This window comes from Marmota monax, unplaced genomic scaffold (genome assembly GCF_021218885.2).
Source record: "Marmota monax isolate L192 unplaced genomic scaffold, Marmota_monax_Labrador192_F-V1.1 WCK01_AAM20220418_F8-fsc00021, whole genome shotgun sequence".
NCBI lineage: Eukaryota > Metazoa > Chordata > Mammalia > Rodentia > Sciuridae > Marmota > Marmota monax.
The window spans coordinates 10,480,840-10,498,915 of NW_026695228.1; the positions used below are offsets into that span (position 1 = coordinate 10,480,840).

Consider the following 18,076-nt stretch of genomic DNA (forward strand, 5'->3'; position numbering starts at 1 on the left):
TCATTTTGGCACACATTAAATTTAAGATTTTTCGGGCTGGGGATGTGGCTCAAGCGGTAGCGTGTTCGCCTGGCTTGCATGCGGCCCGGGTTCGATCCTCAGCACCACATACAAATAAAGATGTTGTGTCGGCCAAAAACTAAAAAATAAATATTAAAAAAAAAATTAAGATTTTTCTTTGTGTGAGGGTCTGAAATGCAGTGTATAGTTTGCAGGTAAAAATTTGGGAGTCGTCTGCATTTTGATACTGTTAAAAAGCATAAGACTAGGGGCTGGGGTTGTGGCTCAGCAGTAGCGCGCTCACCTAGCACGTGCAAGGTGCTGGGTTTGATCCTCAGCACCACATAAAAATAAATAAATAAATAAAACAAAGGTATTGTGTTCAACTACAACTAAAAAGATATTTTTTTAAAAAAGCATAAGACTCACCTAAAAAGGTGCTCAGCGTTAGTGAGAAGGAAGTGCAAATACAAGCCACAGTGAGATACCATATCACACCCATTAGGATGACTGTTATCAAAATAATAATAAAATTATTGGCAAGAAGGTAGAGAAATTGGACTCCTTGTGGATTGCTGATGGAAATGTAAAATAGTGTAGCCACTATGAAAAATAGTATGGTGATTCCTCAAAAAATTAAACAGAATTGCCATATGTTTCAACAATTCCACTTCTGTTACACACAGAAAGTGAAAGCAAGAACTTGAACAAATATTTGTATGATCATGTTCATTGCAGCACTATTCACGATAGTTAACTGGTAAAAATTCAAGTGTCTATCAACAGACGAATGGATAAACAAGATGTGATACATATATACACACAATGGGATGATATTTAGCCTTAAATAAGAATAAAATTTTGACAAATGCTACAGTATGGATGAACCTTAAAGACACTATGTTAAGTGAAATAAATCAGTCATAAAAGAGCAAATATGTGATTCCTATTATAAGAGGTTTCTAGAATAGTCAAATGCATTAAACTCAAAGTAGAATGGTGGTTTCCAGGGATTGGGGGAAGATGAAGAATGGAGAGTTATTGATGATTGAGTACAGAGATTCAATTTGGGGAAGATGAAAAAGTTCTGGAGAGGTTTCTTAACACTGTGAATGAATCTATCACCACTGAACTGGATAATTAAAAATGGTTAAGATGAAAGTTTTATGTTAACATTTATTTAATTACAATTTAAAAAGTTGTAGATATTTAAAAGTTTTTCTAATTAAAAAAGTAGGCTATGAGACCGAATGAGATCATCAAGATAGTGAGTATAGATAAGGATGAGGTCCACGATTGAAATCCTGTGTTACTCCAGGGGTAGGAGGTGGAAAGAGCAAATGACACTGAAAAGGAACAGCCTAGTAAGAAAGTAGGAATGCCAAGACAATGTGGTATTCTGAATACAAAGTGAGGAAATCACCACTAATTTAAAAATACTTCTAAGAGAAATTTATTTCTAAATTGATAAAATGGAAATTCAGGAAGATTTAGAAAAATGGATAACATAATTATTTGCTTTTTTTTAAAAATTTTCTAGAAGGAAGATCTGGATATTGTGTGTGAGAGGTTCACTACAAGTAAACTGCAGACCTTTGAGGACTTAACCAGTATTTCTACCTATGGCTTTCGGGGTGAGGTAAGTTAAGGTTTAAAGAAATGTGTAAAATATCCTCACATGATGACATTGCTGTCATTTCAGGATATATTTCTCAATATGAGAGGTAATAAGATTTGGTATTTTTTACTTGTTAAATATATGCAAATTTGAACCAACTTAATTAAATTTAGTTTCCAGGACTGAAAAGTATTCATAAATATTTAATATTACTATGAACTCCCCAGATGTTATGTGTCACTTGATAGAAATACCCAAAACCACTTATAAAGTTTTCTTATCAAAAACTGAAATGTGGAGCTGGGTGTGGCAGTGCATGCCTGGAATCACAGCTACTAGAGAGGCTGAGACAAGAGGGTTACAAATACAAGTATAGCTTGGGCAATGTAGTGAGACCCTGTCTCAAAATACAAAAATTAAAGAAGATTGGGGGTGTAGCTGAGTGGTAATGCATTTGCCTAACATGTCAGGTCCTGGGTTCACTCTCCAGGACCACCAAAAAAAGAAAGAAACAAAAAAGTGAATCTGGGGGCTGGGGTTGTGGCTCAGTGGTAGAGCACTTGCCTAGCACTTGTGAGGCACTGGGTTCGATCCTCAGCACATAAAAATAAAAATAAAATAAAGGTATTGTGTCCAACTACAACTAATATATATATTATGTATATAATATATATATTTCATTCATATATATATGAATGAAAGTGAATCTGCTCAATATTTGAATCTAAGTAGCAATATAGGAAAAACATAGAAGTCAAGCAATAGTAGAGAAGGATAACAATCACCTCTAGATTAAGAGAGATTTAAAAGGCCTTATGAATCAACTTCATTTACTAGAGCTTATTGAATCCTAATGTGAGCAAAGTGTGGAAAAAAAATGAGACATATTTGAGATGTATTTGAACTATTTGATAGCATTAAGGAGAAATTATTAAGTCTCTTGTTATAAAATATCATGAGGTTCATTTGAGCTTGTGTTTTTTAAGATACACTCTAAATTATATGTGGGTAAAATTATAGGAATGTATGATATGGAAAATAGACAAAAATATTTTTAAGACTGAATGGGGTCTCTATTTTTTAACTTAATTCCTATGGATACCTTTTCATCCAATAAGTATAGGCCTACATAATTTTTAATGGGTACACATTATTTTATTATGTATGTATACTATAGGTTGTTTGAGTGACTTCCTGTTAAGATGCTGCTGTTTTTTCCAGTGTAAAGCTTTGATGAAATACTGCATTTTGTTTAGTTATTTTCTTAGAATAAATTTATAGAAGTAACATTCCTGGGTAAAAGTAGACATACTTTTAAGACAATTGGTAGTGTTTTCTTATTGCTGACTGCCCAAAATTACCACAAACTTAGTGGCATAAAACAACACAAATTTATTATCCTGTACTTCTGGAGGTCAGAAGACTTGGAGCTTACTTGGTCATTTTCTTTCTGGAGGCTATAGAGAACCAGAGAAACTGTCATGAGTAGTTATTTTGGGAAAACAAGAGTGGAGGTAGAGAAGAGGAAAAGAGCCTATTACTTTTCATTTCAGGGCTTTCTGTAGCTTCTGAACTTTTTATCATCATGGGCATGTATTACTTTTACTTAATTTTTAAAAATTAAAAAGTGTCTCTGATCTAATCTGTGTAATGTTGTTCTATTTACTTCAAACCAGAGTGTTCTCAAGCATCCTTGTGCTCATAGTGATAGTGACCCGAGGCTGCCTCAGGTCAAGCTCCAGAGACACAGTTTCATTCTGGCTTTGAAATTCCCTGGGTCAATTTCCAAGCCCTTGGTCTCTGGAGCGTTGCCCTAGCTGTGGAACATCTTCAGGGCTATTATCTCACTGCAGTTAAATAGGGAAGATTTATTGAAGGTTTGTGCCGGTCATGGTTCTCAGCAGATGTATGTATTAACTCTTAATTCTGACAGTAGCCCCACAGAGTAGGTTTTTCAGAAGCCCTGTTTTATACAGGGAGAAGTATACAGAGTGATGAAGAATGTAGTCAGGGCACACAGCTAGAAAGTGACAGAGTGGGAAACTGAACCAGGCCCTTGACTCCACAATCTGAGCTCCTGTCTGCCTGTTTCCCTGTCAGCAACAATGCCTCTTTGAAGCAGCAAGACCATCTGCTGGACCATGTGTAGTGTCACTCTCTCTTCCAGATGTTGTATAGTACTGTACTACTGTACATATGTAATGTTCTTCCTTACATAGGTCTCCAAATAATTTGCTTTTTTTAATGATGAAAATTACATAAACCAAGGATTCTTGACAAAGTAATCTCTGAGCCCGATCCATGTTGCTTTTTTTTGTTTTTGCCCAGGCTAGTCACAAACTCCTGAATGCAGGTGATCTTCCTGCCTCAGCCTGCCAAGTAGAGCTATGTTCCTTTTAATGAACTGAACCTCCTTCAAGTGTGTAGAAGCTGTTATGAAGACCCCATTATAGCACAGTTTCTGGGTGGCATCTTTATATACTATGTGGTCCTTGTGAAGAGATTCAGATCTCAAAGGACCAGGAAACCAGTATGAGTTATAAGGGGAAAGAAATGGTCATGGGTTTCTAAAATATATTTTGATTTAATTATATCATTTAAATTTTATATTTGTAAACATGTAATTGCTTATTAAAAAAATAGCTTTGCTGGGCACAGTGGCGCGGCACACCTATAATCCTAGCAGCTCAGGAGGCTGAGGCAGGAAGATTGTGAATTCAGAGCTGGCCTTGGCAAAAGTGAGGTAATAAACAACTCATTGAGACCCTGTCTCTAAATAAAATACAAAATAGGGCTGGGGATGTGGCTCAGTGGTCAAATGCCTGTGAGTTCAAACCCTGGTACCTCCCTCCCAAGTTTTGAGTAACAATTTATAGCATCATCTATTTGGAGTGATTTCATTATCCATTTCTGAAGGCAAGTTTTAAAATTTATTGAAGGGGTTACAGGTATGACTTAGTGGTAGCATGCTTTCCTAGCATGCATGAGGCCTTGGGTCTTCAAAAGACAATGTGTTAAGGTCTTGTCCCCAGCTTGGCATTATTGAAAACTTTAAGAGGTGGGCCTAGTAGGAGGTCTTCAGATCATTGGGGGTGTGCCCTTTAAGGAGGTAATGGGCCCCTTCCTCTCCTTCATTTCTTTTGGCATTCCACAGCCATGAGGTGAGTGACTTTGCTTCCCCTATCCCCACCCATGCTCTTCACCATTATTGTGCCTTGCTATAGGCTCAAAAGCACAGAGGCTAACTCACCATGGACTAAGTCTCTGACTGAGCCACAGTAAGACTTTTCTCTTTATAAGTTGTTTATTTCACATATTTGTTCTGTAGTAATAGAAAGCTAACTAATACAATGGCTATAGTTCTACCGCCTGAATATAATTGTTGTTAGCACATTAATGCTTTGATGGGTTTCCTTTTGGATTTTTTAAGAAATTTATTTTCATGTTCTAGTGATTATGTTACTGATTCAATTTTATATCCTCTCTTTAAATGTCATCAAAGTGCTGGTTGTTATCACAGGTGAATACAGAATGAAAGAGGCAATTTAGATAAGCTTTCCCTTTTGACGAGGTGAGAGATTGAGCAGTGTATTATTATCTTATTCTATTTCCTTTTCTTTCCTAGGCATTGGCCAGCATAAGCCATGTGGCTCATGTTACTATTACAACCAAGACAGCTGATGGAAAGTGTGCATACAGGTATAGTGCTGACTTATTTTACTCCTGTATGTTCATCTTGTACTTTTTGCCTGGATCTCAGAGTAATCATAACTAAATACCAAGCGTGATCTTTTTTTTGGCTGAGATCTTGGGTAAGTTTTCTTTCCTCTCTGTGGTTAAATTGATAGTCCACAGGGATGATTACTAGATGATATTCTTACTTCTTGGATTCTTAAAATATAAAATGTAACATATTAAGTATCCAGCAAGGTGTGTATCTTACCCATAAATATTCTGAGTAAATGGTGGTTGCTGATGTTAATTCTGCTTCTTTATCCTTTAGTAGGATATCATTTGGGGCTGATTACAGGGCTGTGACTGGGATGCTGAAGGCTCATAGTACCGTTGCTGGCTCCTGAGCCACCAGCTCATGCTATCCTTATGTTCCTGGACTGTCTTGCCTTCTCATGAGTGGCTGCTTGCTGGCTGTTCTGCTGACACAACTTCCAGAGGCTGATGAATGGCCTTGGAACAGAACAAAATGGAATTCAGGAAATCAAAATTGCACTTTGTTTTTATAAGCCCTAGCTATTTACTAGATGAAGACAGGAGTACCCAATTCATGCCAAATTTTTTTTTGAAAATTAGACATACAGATTATTTGTCAATCAAAATAAAAAATTTCAAGTTCTAATGGTTATGTTATTGTTTTAATTTTATATCCTCTCTTTAAATATGTCATCAAAGTGCTGGTTGTTATCACAGGTTAATACAGAATGAAAGAGGCAATTTAGATAACCTTTCCCTTTTGATGAAGTAGGAGATTGAGCAGTGTGTTTTTATTTCATTCTATATCCATTTCTTAGTCTTCTTCAGCAAACAAATGTGCAAAGTAATGAGCACTTCAGAGTATACAGCGTGTAAGCTAGGGGAGTTGACTAGGTGTGAATTATAATTGCCCCAGCATCTGGGTGGACTGGTATGATTTGAATCATATAAAAAAAACTTGGAGATCGTTGCGAATTAATGTGTCCCAAATTAATTCTTGACCTCTGGGATCATGTTTTCCCCTGCCTAGGATCTAGTGTCTCCCCTTTTGTGACCGCATGAAATCTGGAGTCATCATCTTGGCAACCAGTACCTTCCCAGTGTGTCTTTAGTCTGCCCTTCCAGCCTCTTCTCGAGACACATTCTCAGCTGCCATGTATTCAGAAGCCTCTATGCTTTTGTTTGTTTTCCCCTTCTTAGATGGTCTTTCTTGGTTTCTCCACCTGAAACCTTCTTCCCTGAAGCCCAGATGAACTGTCCTCTCTTCTTTGATGCCTTTACCAGCCCTCACTCCCACCCAGGCCATATGGCTCCTTCTCTAGATCACTTAGCACATTCTTCTGTCCTTTAGGTAAAACTGTCCCCTCTCTAGGTCAAGTGTTTTCTAAGACCTTTCTTTATCATCAGTGCTTCCATAGGCTTGGTACATGGTTGCTCCTCAATCAGTGATTGCAGAATTGTATCAGACGTTTACTATTGTCTTAGGCAATGGCAAAACTATAGTAGCTCAGAATTTAGCAGCTAAAAAAAAATCAAAATTTGCTCGAACAGGGACCATTTTTTAAATTTTAATTTGGTTAGAATTAATATGAAAGTAATAGAAAAAGTAAGTAATAAAGAGAATATATAATATGCCTGTATTTTAATTTGTTGGTATAATTTTTTTACAGTTTGGATAAGTATCTCATTTTCTTTTTTTATTTTATTTTTTTTTTATTAGCTACACATGACATTACAATGATCTTGGCAATTCATACATTTGAATCATTGGGGTATCTCATTTTTCTGATTGTGCAGATTGCAGAATGACACTGGTCATAGAATCACCTATATACATACCGCAATCATAATGTCTATTCTATCTGCTGAGTATCTCATTTTCTATTAGATATTAATAATCTTGCATATTTTCTGATTAGAGCAACTTACTCCGATGGAAAGCTGAAAGCTCCTCCTAAACCATGTGCTGGCAATCAAGGGACTCAGATCACGGTAAGAATGTAAATTGTTGAAAAAGAGCTTTGTATAAATATTGAAAAATAAATGTCTTGGAGTTTTTAGGCTAATAATAAAATTAATTTTTGCTAGTTAATAGAAGACCAAAGATATCACCCTGTAAGCAAGAAAAATGATTCTTGGGTTTTGTGGCATGGCAGCCTGCCCACCCTTTTATCTTTTGTAAGGAGTTGGGATGGCAAAAATCAATGGCAGGGTAGTTAGAACTGAAAAAACATTAAGGTTGGCTCCAGACAACATGATTTGGAGTCCCAGCCTGATCAGTCAATGGTTGTGTCTAGAGGCAAGTCACTTAACAAGTTTTCTCATCTATTAAATGGAACAAAGAATATGTGCACAGCTGCCTCAAAGTGTATTTGGTAGATCATATGACTATATCATTAGTCAGGAGGAAGTCCATCATGCTGCCTTATTTCTAGAATGCCTTGGTTAGTCTCTTTCCATTTTCTGACCCCACAAAACATCTGCTGTCATGTTATACACACTTTCCCGCACCACAAATCCCAACTAGAGCACATCTCCTTGAAGGTCATTCTAACATTTTAACTCCTGGGCATGATGAAGCAGGCAATAGGCATAAATGAATGTGGTATACTTGTTAGTGCATGTTAACAAGGAGCCTTGACAGGGTGACTACAGCATGATTTCCAGAAAGTCCAAATGATCTCGGAAATTTTGTGATTATCCTTAGTTTGAAAAATATCTTTAAATGCCATGTAATATTGTCATTTTTTATAAATTTACATGTATGACCCCCTAAATTATGATTTCTCCTGAGTAAGACTACACTTTAAAATTTGTATTCATATTTTGAGTAGAAAGCAAAGAGCCTAGAGCCAGGGATGTAGCTCAGTGATAGAGCACTTCTCTAGCATGCACAAGGCTCTGGTTTGATCCCCAGCACCACAAATTAAAAAAAAAAAAAAAAAAAAAGCAAAGCAAAAAGGCTAACATACAGATAGCTCTCATAGTTGAGAAATCAGTGAATGAATGTGAGAGGCAGAAAAAAATATTCTTCAATTCCTTTGTCAGTGTTGCCTACTTCCCCAATCAATTCTTATAAGTATATTGTTGGTAAATATCTTTGGATTCACTACTTTAAAACTCAGGTTTAAGTGAACAATGTGAGCCTTTCTTTCCATGTTCTTCTATAAATTTACAAGAAAAATCAATCTTCCTTTCAGGTGGAGGATCTTTTTTACAACATAACCACAAGGAGAAAAGCTTTAAAAAATCCAAGTGAAGAGTATGGAAAAATTTTGGAAGTTGTTGGCAGGTACAGTCGAAAATGTGGGAGAAAGTCTCTGAGATATTTCATCAAAGGAATGTGTTGGTGCTAGCAAATTGGAAACCATTGCTGAGCTAAATAGTAAACAGCAATACTAGCATACATATTGTTCTGATCAAAGCTTAGTCACCAATTCTGAGCTTTTTCTCATCTCCTCAGCAAAGAACAATTGGTCTTTATTATATCAGTGAGGCTGCTTTGGTGGAAACCAAAACAAACTGACCTTAGCTACCTTGAGTTGAACATAAATGTATTGGAAGACTAGAAGTGGAAAAAGGTGTGGACAGCTGCTTCTTGGAGATGACAAAAAGCAGGGTGCCTTCAGGATTTTAGCATTATAATTCTGTTTCAGTTGTTTTTATTCTTTTCCTGACCCTGCTCGAGTATCTTGTTTCCTGGAGAGTATATCTGAAATTGGCATAATTTGGGTCATATGAGCTGCACCCATGACTATGGAATGAACACTTCTTGATTGGTAGTCTTACTGAGAATGCATCAGGTGGAATGGGAACAGGATAGAGGTGATTTCCCAAGGGAAGCTTAGAGACTGTTACCAGAAGTAGAAGAGGGAATTCAGAGTAGGTGAAAGCAACATTATGATCTTGACTGACTTAATCTGCTACTACAGATAGCTCCAGCATGGGCTTTCCAAACCCACATGTTCTTGCATTGTAATAGATATGTTAATTATTTTTCAGTATTTCTAAAGAAACCTAAAGTGAATTAGACTTTTGCCCATAATAAACTGGTACAGATTTATACATTAAGTTTCTTGGATGTGAGGGCGATCTGGCTGCAACATCTGTCACCCAGTTGATCAACAGAGTTGATTTGGCTGATCTGGCTGACTATGCAGGTGTCCCCTTTCTCCCTTTCCACTCCATGTGCAAACCTCCCAAAGCTGCATGCTTAGTGGAAGAGGATAACCTTCCCCAATAGAGGAGGATGTTCTTAGATCAAGGGTATATGAGTAGCTGTACTCCCTGCTAGAACCTCCAAACAAGCTCTCTATTTTTTTTTTGTTCCCCCTTTAAATTTATAAATCAGTGTCAGAATATTCATTATCTCCTGAAAATAAAGGAAGTTGGGAGTTTGGGTTCTAGGTGTGATAAAGTGAATTTTTTTTTAACTTAAATGCATTGTGCTAGATTCAGTATTTCAGTTCATGGGGAGTATAGAGAGAGGAGTAATAAATAATGGTCAACCAAGCAAAGGCTGGGAGATACTGGAACAGGATGTAGGGGCAGGGGAGAAGCCCGGAAGGAGGGTCTATTGAGGGATCTGAGAGAGAATAAAAGTGTGCAGGGTTTAAAGTTAGCTTTTTAAGATATTCTGGAGGCCCCCAGGCCCTTCTGGACACTATGAAAATAAAACTGCAAGTAAAGAAGAGACTGTGTTGAAAGATCCTTGAGTCCAGTCAGCAACTTATAAAAACAGAAAGAAACCCTGTATTTTGTTTGATTTAGTCCCATTTTAGCATTGAGATCTCTCTAAAGTCTCTGCTGGTTTATTTTTCTGAGGGTAAAATAGGGTGTATTGAGATATTTTTGTTTGTGTGTGTTTGCTTCTGTCCTTTAGCTCTATTGATTTCGCTGGTTTACTTAACTAGAGGGGCTCTAACATCTATTTTGTATTCGGCCTTTTTTTTTTTTTTTGTACCGGGGATTGAACTCAGGGGCACTCAACCACTGAAACACAACCTTAGCCCTTTTTTGTATTTTCTTTAAAGACAGGGTCTCATTGAGTTGCTTAGTACCTCACTTTTGCTGAGGCTGGCTTTGAACTCTCGATCTTCTTGCCTCAGCCTCCCGCTGGGATTACAAGTGTGAGCCACTGTGCCTGGCTTTGTATTCTGCTATTTTTTGCTTATCATTTATTTTGTTTTTATTTCCAGGTATGCAATACACAATTCAGGCATTAGCTTCTCAGTTAAAAAAGTAAGTTCTTGAATTATGAGGGATGGTTTTGTATTATAACAAAAGGGAATTTTCAATAGTTTGCCTGTGGAGATAAGGTTATGATGTTTTGGTTACAACTATGAGACAGTAAGTCATTGTATCTTCTATTTGTTTATTAGCAAGGCGAGACAGTAGCTGACGTCAGAACACTACCCAGTGCCACAACAGTGGACAATATTCGCTCCATCTTTGGAAATGCTGTTAGTCGGTACGTTGATAACATATATAAAAAGTCTTTTATATTTCTTATCTTAGTTTTCCAATCAATCACACTATTTTGTAATCTCAAGATAGCACCTGACTTAAGAGTTTGTTTTAGTCAAATATACAGGCTTGACTTTATGCTTCAAGTTTGCTAATAGAATTATTATTTCATGTAATGGACATTTCCAGGGTATGCGTTGCCTCTTAGATGCTATGACTGAAATCAGTGTGTTCTCTCCTGGTCTTTGTGTTTAGGATATTCATAGCATAGTAGAATTCTGTCATTCTTTACTGCTTTCTCTTTTCCTTGAACTTACTTTAGAATTCCATTTATTTATTATTCAATATTTATTAATCTCCTCCCATATTCCAGGCTAGAAGTTAAGTGTAAACATGAATAAAATATTTCTTGCCCTTAAAGACTTGTTTTCAAGTGTTACCAAATCTGCATTGTCAGGAAAGCCTAAGAGGAGAGCTTACTTGTGTTGCAGATTCTTCCTGGTGCTCCCATCTGCTTGTAAAGACCACCATTGCCTTTGTAGATTTCTCAGTGAATCTCAGGTATTCAGAAAGTCCAGATTGGCCATGTTATAATCTGAGGGGAAGAATACTGAAACCCTTCCATATGCCACACATGCAGGAGGTGCTGTGGATACATAGATGCATGGAGAATCTGACAGCCCCTGGTTCACTTTTCTCAGAAATCTTAAAAGCAGCAGCAGTTGTCCAAGTACCAGATTTCTACTTTGAAAGACAAGTTATTCATTCTTTTTACCCTTTTATTTCTAATTAAGTATAAATGAGTTACTATTTTTAAACTGTGCTCCCAGAACAGAGAGAGCTCTTTTACAGCATAACTTTTTAGATTATTGACTAAATTTTAAAACTCATAATTAGGGAAATTCCTAGAGACTATAAGAGATTAGAAATCCCACAGAGCAGCATTTTCCAAAGCAGGTTTCCAGAACACCAGCCTCTTGAGACATTTTGGGAAGAAATGGTTTATAGGTTCAGTGTGTACAGTGTGTACAGGAAACACTATGCTGTCCAACTAGCAAATCCTTAGTGAATGCCAGCTATTCCCCTGGTGCTGGGCTAGAATATATGGTGGGGATACTGTAGTAAACAAAACAGAAACAATTCTTGCCCTCTTAGAACTCTCCAGGTTGAAAGACACATGAGACTATTATGTCATTCATAAGCAGATTGTGCTTGTTGCCTCAATTAAAAATTCAGGACATAATGGAAAAATCTTGTGTCAGATAGTCAGAGAAGGACTTTGAAGAAGTATTCCTTGAGGTGTGAAGAATAAATAGGAATTATTTAACTGCCAGTAAGTTAGCCCTCCAGGCAGAAGGTTCAGTCCTAGGGAAGGCCTTCAGGCAGAGATAAGTGTGGCATATCCAAGAACCAGTCTTTCACATCAACTTACCCTCCCCAATAAACACAATCTGGGGAACAACACATTGGAGCTCCATTGTGGTGCCAAGCTTTACAGTAAGTTGTTAAGCAGAAATAAGTTCCTGGAATTTTAACTCTGGGATTTAGTTACTAAGATGCATAAAACTTTCAGCAAAACAAGGTCTCAGAGCTTGCACCCATCTTTATACCCCAGCAATTAGAGCAGTCCCTCATGTATAGACTAAGTGCTTCACAACACTGACTGTGTGTTGGGTGGGTGATGTGTGTGGGTATGGATGCGTGAATGGACAGATGGACAGATGGACGGGTAGGTCCAGAGGACCTCAATGAACCAAGTCTCTGAGGTCCTCATTTGGCTGGGTTAGTTTATGGGAAGGAGCTGTGTGTTTTCTAATTCTGATTATTTTATAATGTTTGAGTTCTCCAGTATTTTCAGAGGCCTCAAAATTTATCTTTTCTAACCAGAGAACTGATAGAAGTTGGGTGTGAGGATAAAACCCTAGCTTTCAAAATGAATGGCTACATATCCAATGCAAACTACTCAGTGAAGAAGTGCATTTTCTTACTCTTCATCAACCGTAAGTGAAAAAGAACTACTTGGGGATATATGTTCACAGAGAATTTTATGGAACCCTGCAAAAATTCCTAACTCAGAGGTTTGATTATATGTGGGGAACTCTGTGCCAAAAATTGTTTAATTAGAAAGCATTTATACTTTTTATCCTAAATCAGTGCTTGGCCCTCTCATTCGTGCTTATTGCTGTCATGGTCTGTGCCGCAGTCTGGCTGGGCACAAAATCACAAGCCACTCAAGCAGGAACAAACTTTATTTTTTGAAACTGCTGCCAATGCCCCGTAAGCTCCCGGGAAGATTGCCATGCACACGGCCATTCTCCCAGCCCCCCGCCCTCCCCCCCCAACCCAAGAGAGGAAGTTCCTCCTCCAGAATTCCTTCCTACCACACTTCCCCAACCAATGGGAACTCTCCAGGAGTCCCGTAGCAGGCCGAGGTGGACAGCAGGAGTCCAATATCCATATGAATGCAAATCTTAACATAATCATATCATCTCAATGGCTTGCTGGCATCACCTTTCAACCAAAAATGCCATGCATCATATTACTTGGCTGTGGCTCTTAGCAGGTCTGGTTCTTGCTTATAAGAGGGTCTTAGGAGAAAGCATCACAGGCCCTATAATCCAGCACCTTACCCTCTGGAAGTGAATCCTCTACAGCATGCCCTAGATCAAGGGCTGTTGTTTGATATTACACAATAGAACACACTGGGAGTGAGACAAAGACAGAAACAGACACCTTAGCTATTTTTACTGCCATTACAGTAAAAGTTACTGTAACTTAAAAGTTAATATAACTTTTACTGTAATGGCAGTAAAAATACCAAGTTTTAATAACCTTAAGATTTTTCTTTTTAAAGAATGAAATCTGTAATACAAAGAGCATTTCTAGAAATGAGAGAGAAAATTAAGTGCATTTGATTTTTCCCAAATTCCTTTTCAATCCTTATCTTTCTGCTGACATTGTTTATGTAATTCTTATTAAGTAATACTATTTTATGTTCTGCTTTTGTAAACTTAATTGTATGTTACAAGGTTGTTTTTTTTAAATAACTTTATTTTATTTATTTATCTTTATGTTGCATGGAGAATCAAACTCAGGGCCTCACACATGCCAGACAAGCACTGTACCGCTGAGCCACAAGCCCAGCCCCTGTTACAAGGTTTTGATAAAGAAAAAACAACACATAATCCAGACAGTCTGACTCAGTTATCTATCCAAAAATAACATGCATCTTTCTATGTGTTCATTTTCTTATGGCTTGTTTACCTTTATTATTTTTAAGTATTTCATGATAACTTTATAATTTTTGTTTTGTTTGCTGTTAGAAATGTTATATTTCCCTCTTCCACTTACAGGAATAATAATAATAATAAAAGTCTCAAAGTATGCATGTTTTGCAGCAGTTATTCAAAGCAATATAGAAACAGTGATGGGAGAGTCAATCCTTTTATAGACAGATTGTGTTAAACTCATATATTAGCAAGGTTTTTTCCTGATAGAAAACAAAGCTGGGTGCATGTAACTCACAAAATGATTTTCATTGGGTTTTTTTCTAACTATGAAGAAGAACTGCTTTATAACACACTTGTTGGCTCCAGAATAGACAAGCAGAAATCAGTGTAAGTACCATCTGGCTGTCATGTGTCTGTTTCTGCTGGAGCTGCTCACCATAGTCTCTGTATTATAGCAAATCCTTTCATAATGCCAGGTTCTCGGTAGCAAAGAAAGGTCAGATTCTTACAGTTATACACTATGAAGGCTCACCTAGGTGGCAGAGACAAAGACAACTTGGCTAGTCTCAAGTTTAGAAATTTCAGCAAAAGGGCTCCAGCTGTCCTTTTTGTCAGGTTCCCATTCCAGCTTCAGGCCTGTATGATCCGGGCATGTGTTAAAGAGTACAAGCTCATTATTGCAGAGGCTTTGGATATGGTGAGTAAAAATTATGGTTTCACTTCTTGTTGGAAATACAAAGATGTGCAACATCCTTGGCTACAGTTGGGACAACAGATCATCAGCAAGTTTTCTAAAATCTGCCTCAGAAGAAAGAGCTGTTTTCTGAAAACAGATCTTTCCTCTGATTTTAGTCTTCTTTCTCCCAGTCTTGTTATATACCCAACTCCAAACCTGCATCATTTTCTGAATTACATTAAACATGCAGTCAGACATTTGTACTGCCTTAAATTCTAGAAAACTTATTTTTATCTTTCATTACTTGGTATGGAAACCCCACTGTTGGAACCCCCTGAGAGAGTTAGCTGCTCTCACATACCACGTAGCACACACCTCTGTAAGATAGTGCTGACCACTTGGGGTTGGATTAGTCATTCACTAGCATAGTTTCTCCCAGTACTTGGCACGTATGATAGGTAGCCAGTATGTTTTTGCCCAATGAAAATCTGAGAGCTAAGGTCATATTTGTAGCTGGGCCCAACAAGGACACAGCTAGTTAATCCACATGGGCTGATTGAAGGAAGGCAAGGGAGGTGGAGAGACATAATTTATTGCCTCTTATCTCTTCTGCTTTTGGATGAGAAGAGCAAGTCCCATGCCCATAATGTGATGCTGGGAAGTGATAACAGGTATAGGGGCCTTTCTCCATGAGAATCCGATATGGCTCTTGCTCTGGAGGTATTCTTCCTGGGAAAATTTCATGGCTTGGTGGGAGTACATACCTGTGACCTCCCTATAAAGACAGTTTCAAGCATGTTGCTTTCCTTTTCCTTTTTTAGATCGACTGGTGGAATCAACTTCCTTAAGGAAAGCCATAGAAACGGTATATGCAGCATATTTGCCCAAAAACACACACCCATTCCTGTACCTCAGGTATGTAGCACCAAACTCCTCACTCAAGTCTCACAGGAACAGAAATTCTGAGAAAGATGTAGGCTTGCCAATTGGCCAATCAGTGAATCCTATCATGGCTGGCGGAAGGATGCTCTGTCCCTTCTCATAGAGAAAAGGCACAGTTTTCCCTTATGTATTTACTAACTTAGAGAATCTCACAGAGAGCCACTGCCAAGTTGGTGGCAGGAAAGTGAGTAACATGTCTTTCCCCTTCAGGAGGATTGGATAGCTTGTAGGCAGAATAGACAGATGTGCTCAAGAAACTCTGAATACTCCTTCTGCTGAGGTCAGTCTGAAAAACTGAAACAGCTACAGTTTTCCTTCCATCAGTGTCTTCTGCTCTATGGAGGTTCTTGTCTTGGCATGTCCATTGTTGATTGTTCACTTAAATAATTTAGCCACTTAAATAATTATTTAAGTTCATTTAAATAATTTTAATGATTATAAATAATTTGGCACTGGCATTTATACAGACCAAATCCTATGGTAGGTGTTTGAAATACAGAATAAATGTGAAGCGCCCTACCCTAGAGAAAATTATAGTATGGAGAATCTTTTTTCATTGTTTCTTGCTCTACTACTAGCTTGTTTATTTCACAGCCTTGGCATTTTTATCACAACATTACAGAAGACTGCTCTCTTAAGAACAGGGCCCTCCCAGCAGCTCAGGAGGTTGAGGCAAGAGGATTGAGTTCAGAATCAGCCTTAGCAAAAGCAAGGCACTAAGCAACTCAGTGAGACCCTGTCTCTAAATAAAATACAAAATAGGGCTGGGGATGTGGCTCAGTGGTCGAATGCCCTGAGTTCAGTCCCTGATTGTGGGTGCAACTCCCCCACTCCCCCCCCAAAAAAAAAGAACAATAGGGCCATATTTGTACAGGGTACGGGTTCATTCTGAAACATCTTAGGTCTGAAATCTTTTCACTCTGAGCAGAAATTGTGTTAGAAAGAAAGTGATTTTCTCTTCGTTCTAGTTTTGATTGAAGTGGGAAGGGGTGGGAATCATGGCCAAAACTAATTTTTAAACTAAATGTAGAGTTATTGATTCCCGTTTGTATTCCCTTGCTAGGTGATAAATTGGTCCATTTATCACCTTCTTCTATCTCCGTATCAGTCCATGTCTAAACAGGAGATAGAAACCACATAACAATTAGAACATGGGAAGTTTAAAAAAAGAATTACAAACAGGATTAGAGTAAAGGGAGATCAGGTAGTAAGAGGTGAAGTGACAGGGAGCAGCCATTCCACCAAGGGCTAAGATAGAGTCCCTTTTGCACAACCTCCCCCAACACTGGGGGTTGAGGTGCTGATCTTGTTGAGGAGAATGGAAGTGATTCACTGCATGATGGAAAAGTCAATAAGGCATTCCCCTGCCACTCTGAGAGGCTCTAGTGATAGCTGCCTACAGGAAGGGGCCACATGCTGCTTGAGTATGGAGACAACTCACAAATGCACCCTAACCTGGCAGAGAAACCCTTCTTCCTCCTTTGTCCCTCTGGTGCCCTCTACTGACAAAGTTTCACATTGTAAAGCTTCATTATCATAGAACAAGCAATGAAAGATGATGGACTTGGAGCACAGACAATAAACTGATAGCTGACACAGTCTCTGAACTGATTCTTTTGTTACATTTTACTGATGGAAAGTTCTCTTGCATATGTTCTAGTTTTGATCCTCACATAATACTGAAAAGTAAGTAGGGGACAGATTTCTGGTTACCTTATTGTTACAAATGAGAAAATATCCAGAGAAATTAAGTGACTTTCTTGAGGTCACATAATAAAAAATTCTACTAATTCTAGAATGATGTTGATAATAGCTAACATATTTTAAATATGTTGAGTATGCAAAGTGCTTTACATGAATTTAATTCTGACCACAAACCTGAGACATAAGTAATGCTGTTATGTCTACTTTGCAAATAAAGAAACAAGGGGCAAAGAAATATATTGTAACTTATCTAAAGCTATACAGCTCTTCAGTAGTAAAACCAACATTTGACCACTCACTTGATCTTGAGATTTTAACCACTGCTATTTGGCTTCCCAAGTCATCTAGTCACCATATACACCATGTGTGGATTCCACCCTCCCTCCACAATCTGTGGTAATTGTCCTCTTTTTTTCCTGGCAGTTTGGAAATCAGCCCTCAGAATGTGGATGTCAATGTGCACCCTACAAAGCACGAAGTCCACTTCCTCCACGAAGAGAGCATTCTGGAGCGGGTGCAGCAGCACATTGAGGGCAAGCTCCTGGGCTCCAATTCCTCCAGGATGTACTTTACCCAGGTGAGGGTGTTTCTTTTCCACCTTTGTGCTTTTGTCACCTGGTAGAGTGCCCTGTCAGATATGAGAGCCCAAATTTTTGCCTTGTGCCTTAGAACTTTCTTTGTAATATAACTTTGATAGGTTTCTTTTAGCAGCATTTCTTTCTTTGGGTCTAA

The 18,076-nt window shown here is 38.0% G+C and overlaps 1 protein-coding gene across 1 annotated transcript in view; it reads left to right on the forward strand.

Moving 5' to 3' along the window:
• Positions 1 to 18,076, forward strand: part of Mlh1 (mutL homolog 1) — a 48,751-nt gene that overhangs the window by 3,339 nt on the left and 27,336 nt on the right. Inside the window, exons 3-11 of the mRNA XM_046436752.1 lie at positions 1,541 to 1,639; positions 5,244 to 5,317; positions 7,246 to 7,318; positions 8,527 to 8,618; positions 10,525 to 10,567; positions 10,708 to 10,796; positions 12,680 to 12,792; positions 15,520 to 15,613; positions 17,768 to 17,921. Coding sequence (XP_046292708.1) covers positions 1,541 to 1,639; positions 5,244 to 5,317; positions 7,246 to 7,318; positions 8,527 to 8,618; positions 10,525 to 10,567; positions 10,708 to 10,796; positions 12,680 to 12,792; positions 15,520 to 15,613; positions 17,768 to 17,921 — 831 coding nt within the window. The remainder of the gene's footprint in view (positions 1 to 1,540; positions 1,640 to 5,243; positions 5,318 to 7,245; positions 7,319 to 8,526; positions 8,619 to 10,524; positions 10,568 to 10,707; positions 10,797 to 12,679; positions 12,793 to 15,519; positions 15,614 to 17,767; positions 17,922 to 18,076) is intronic.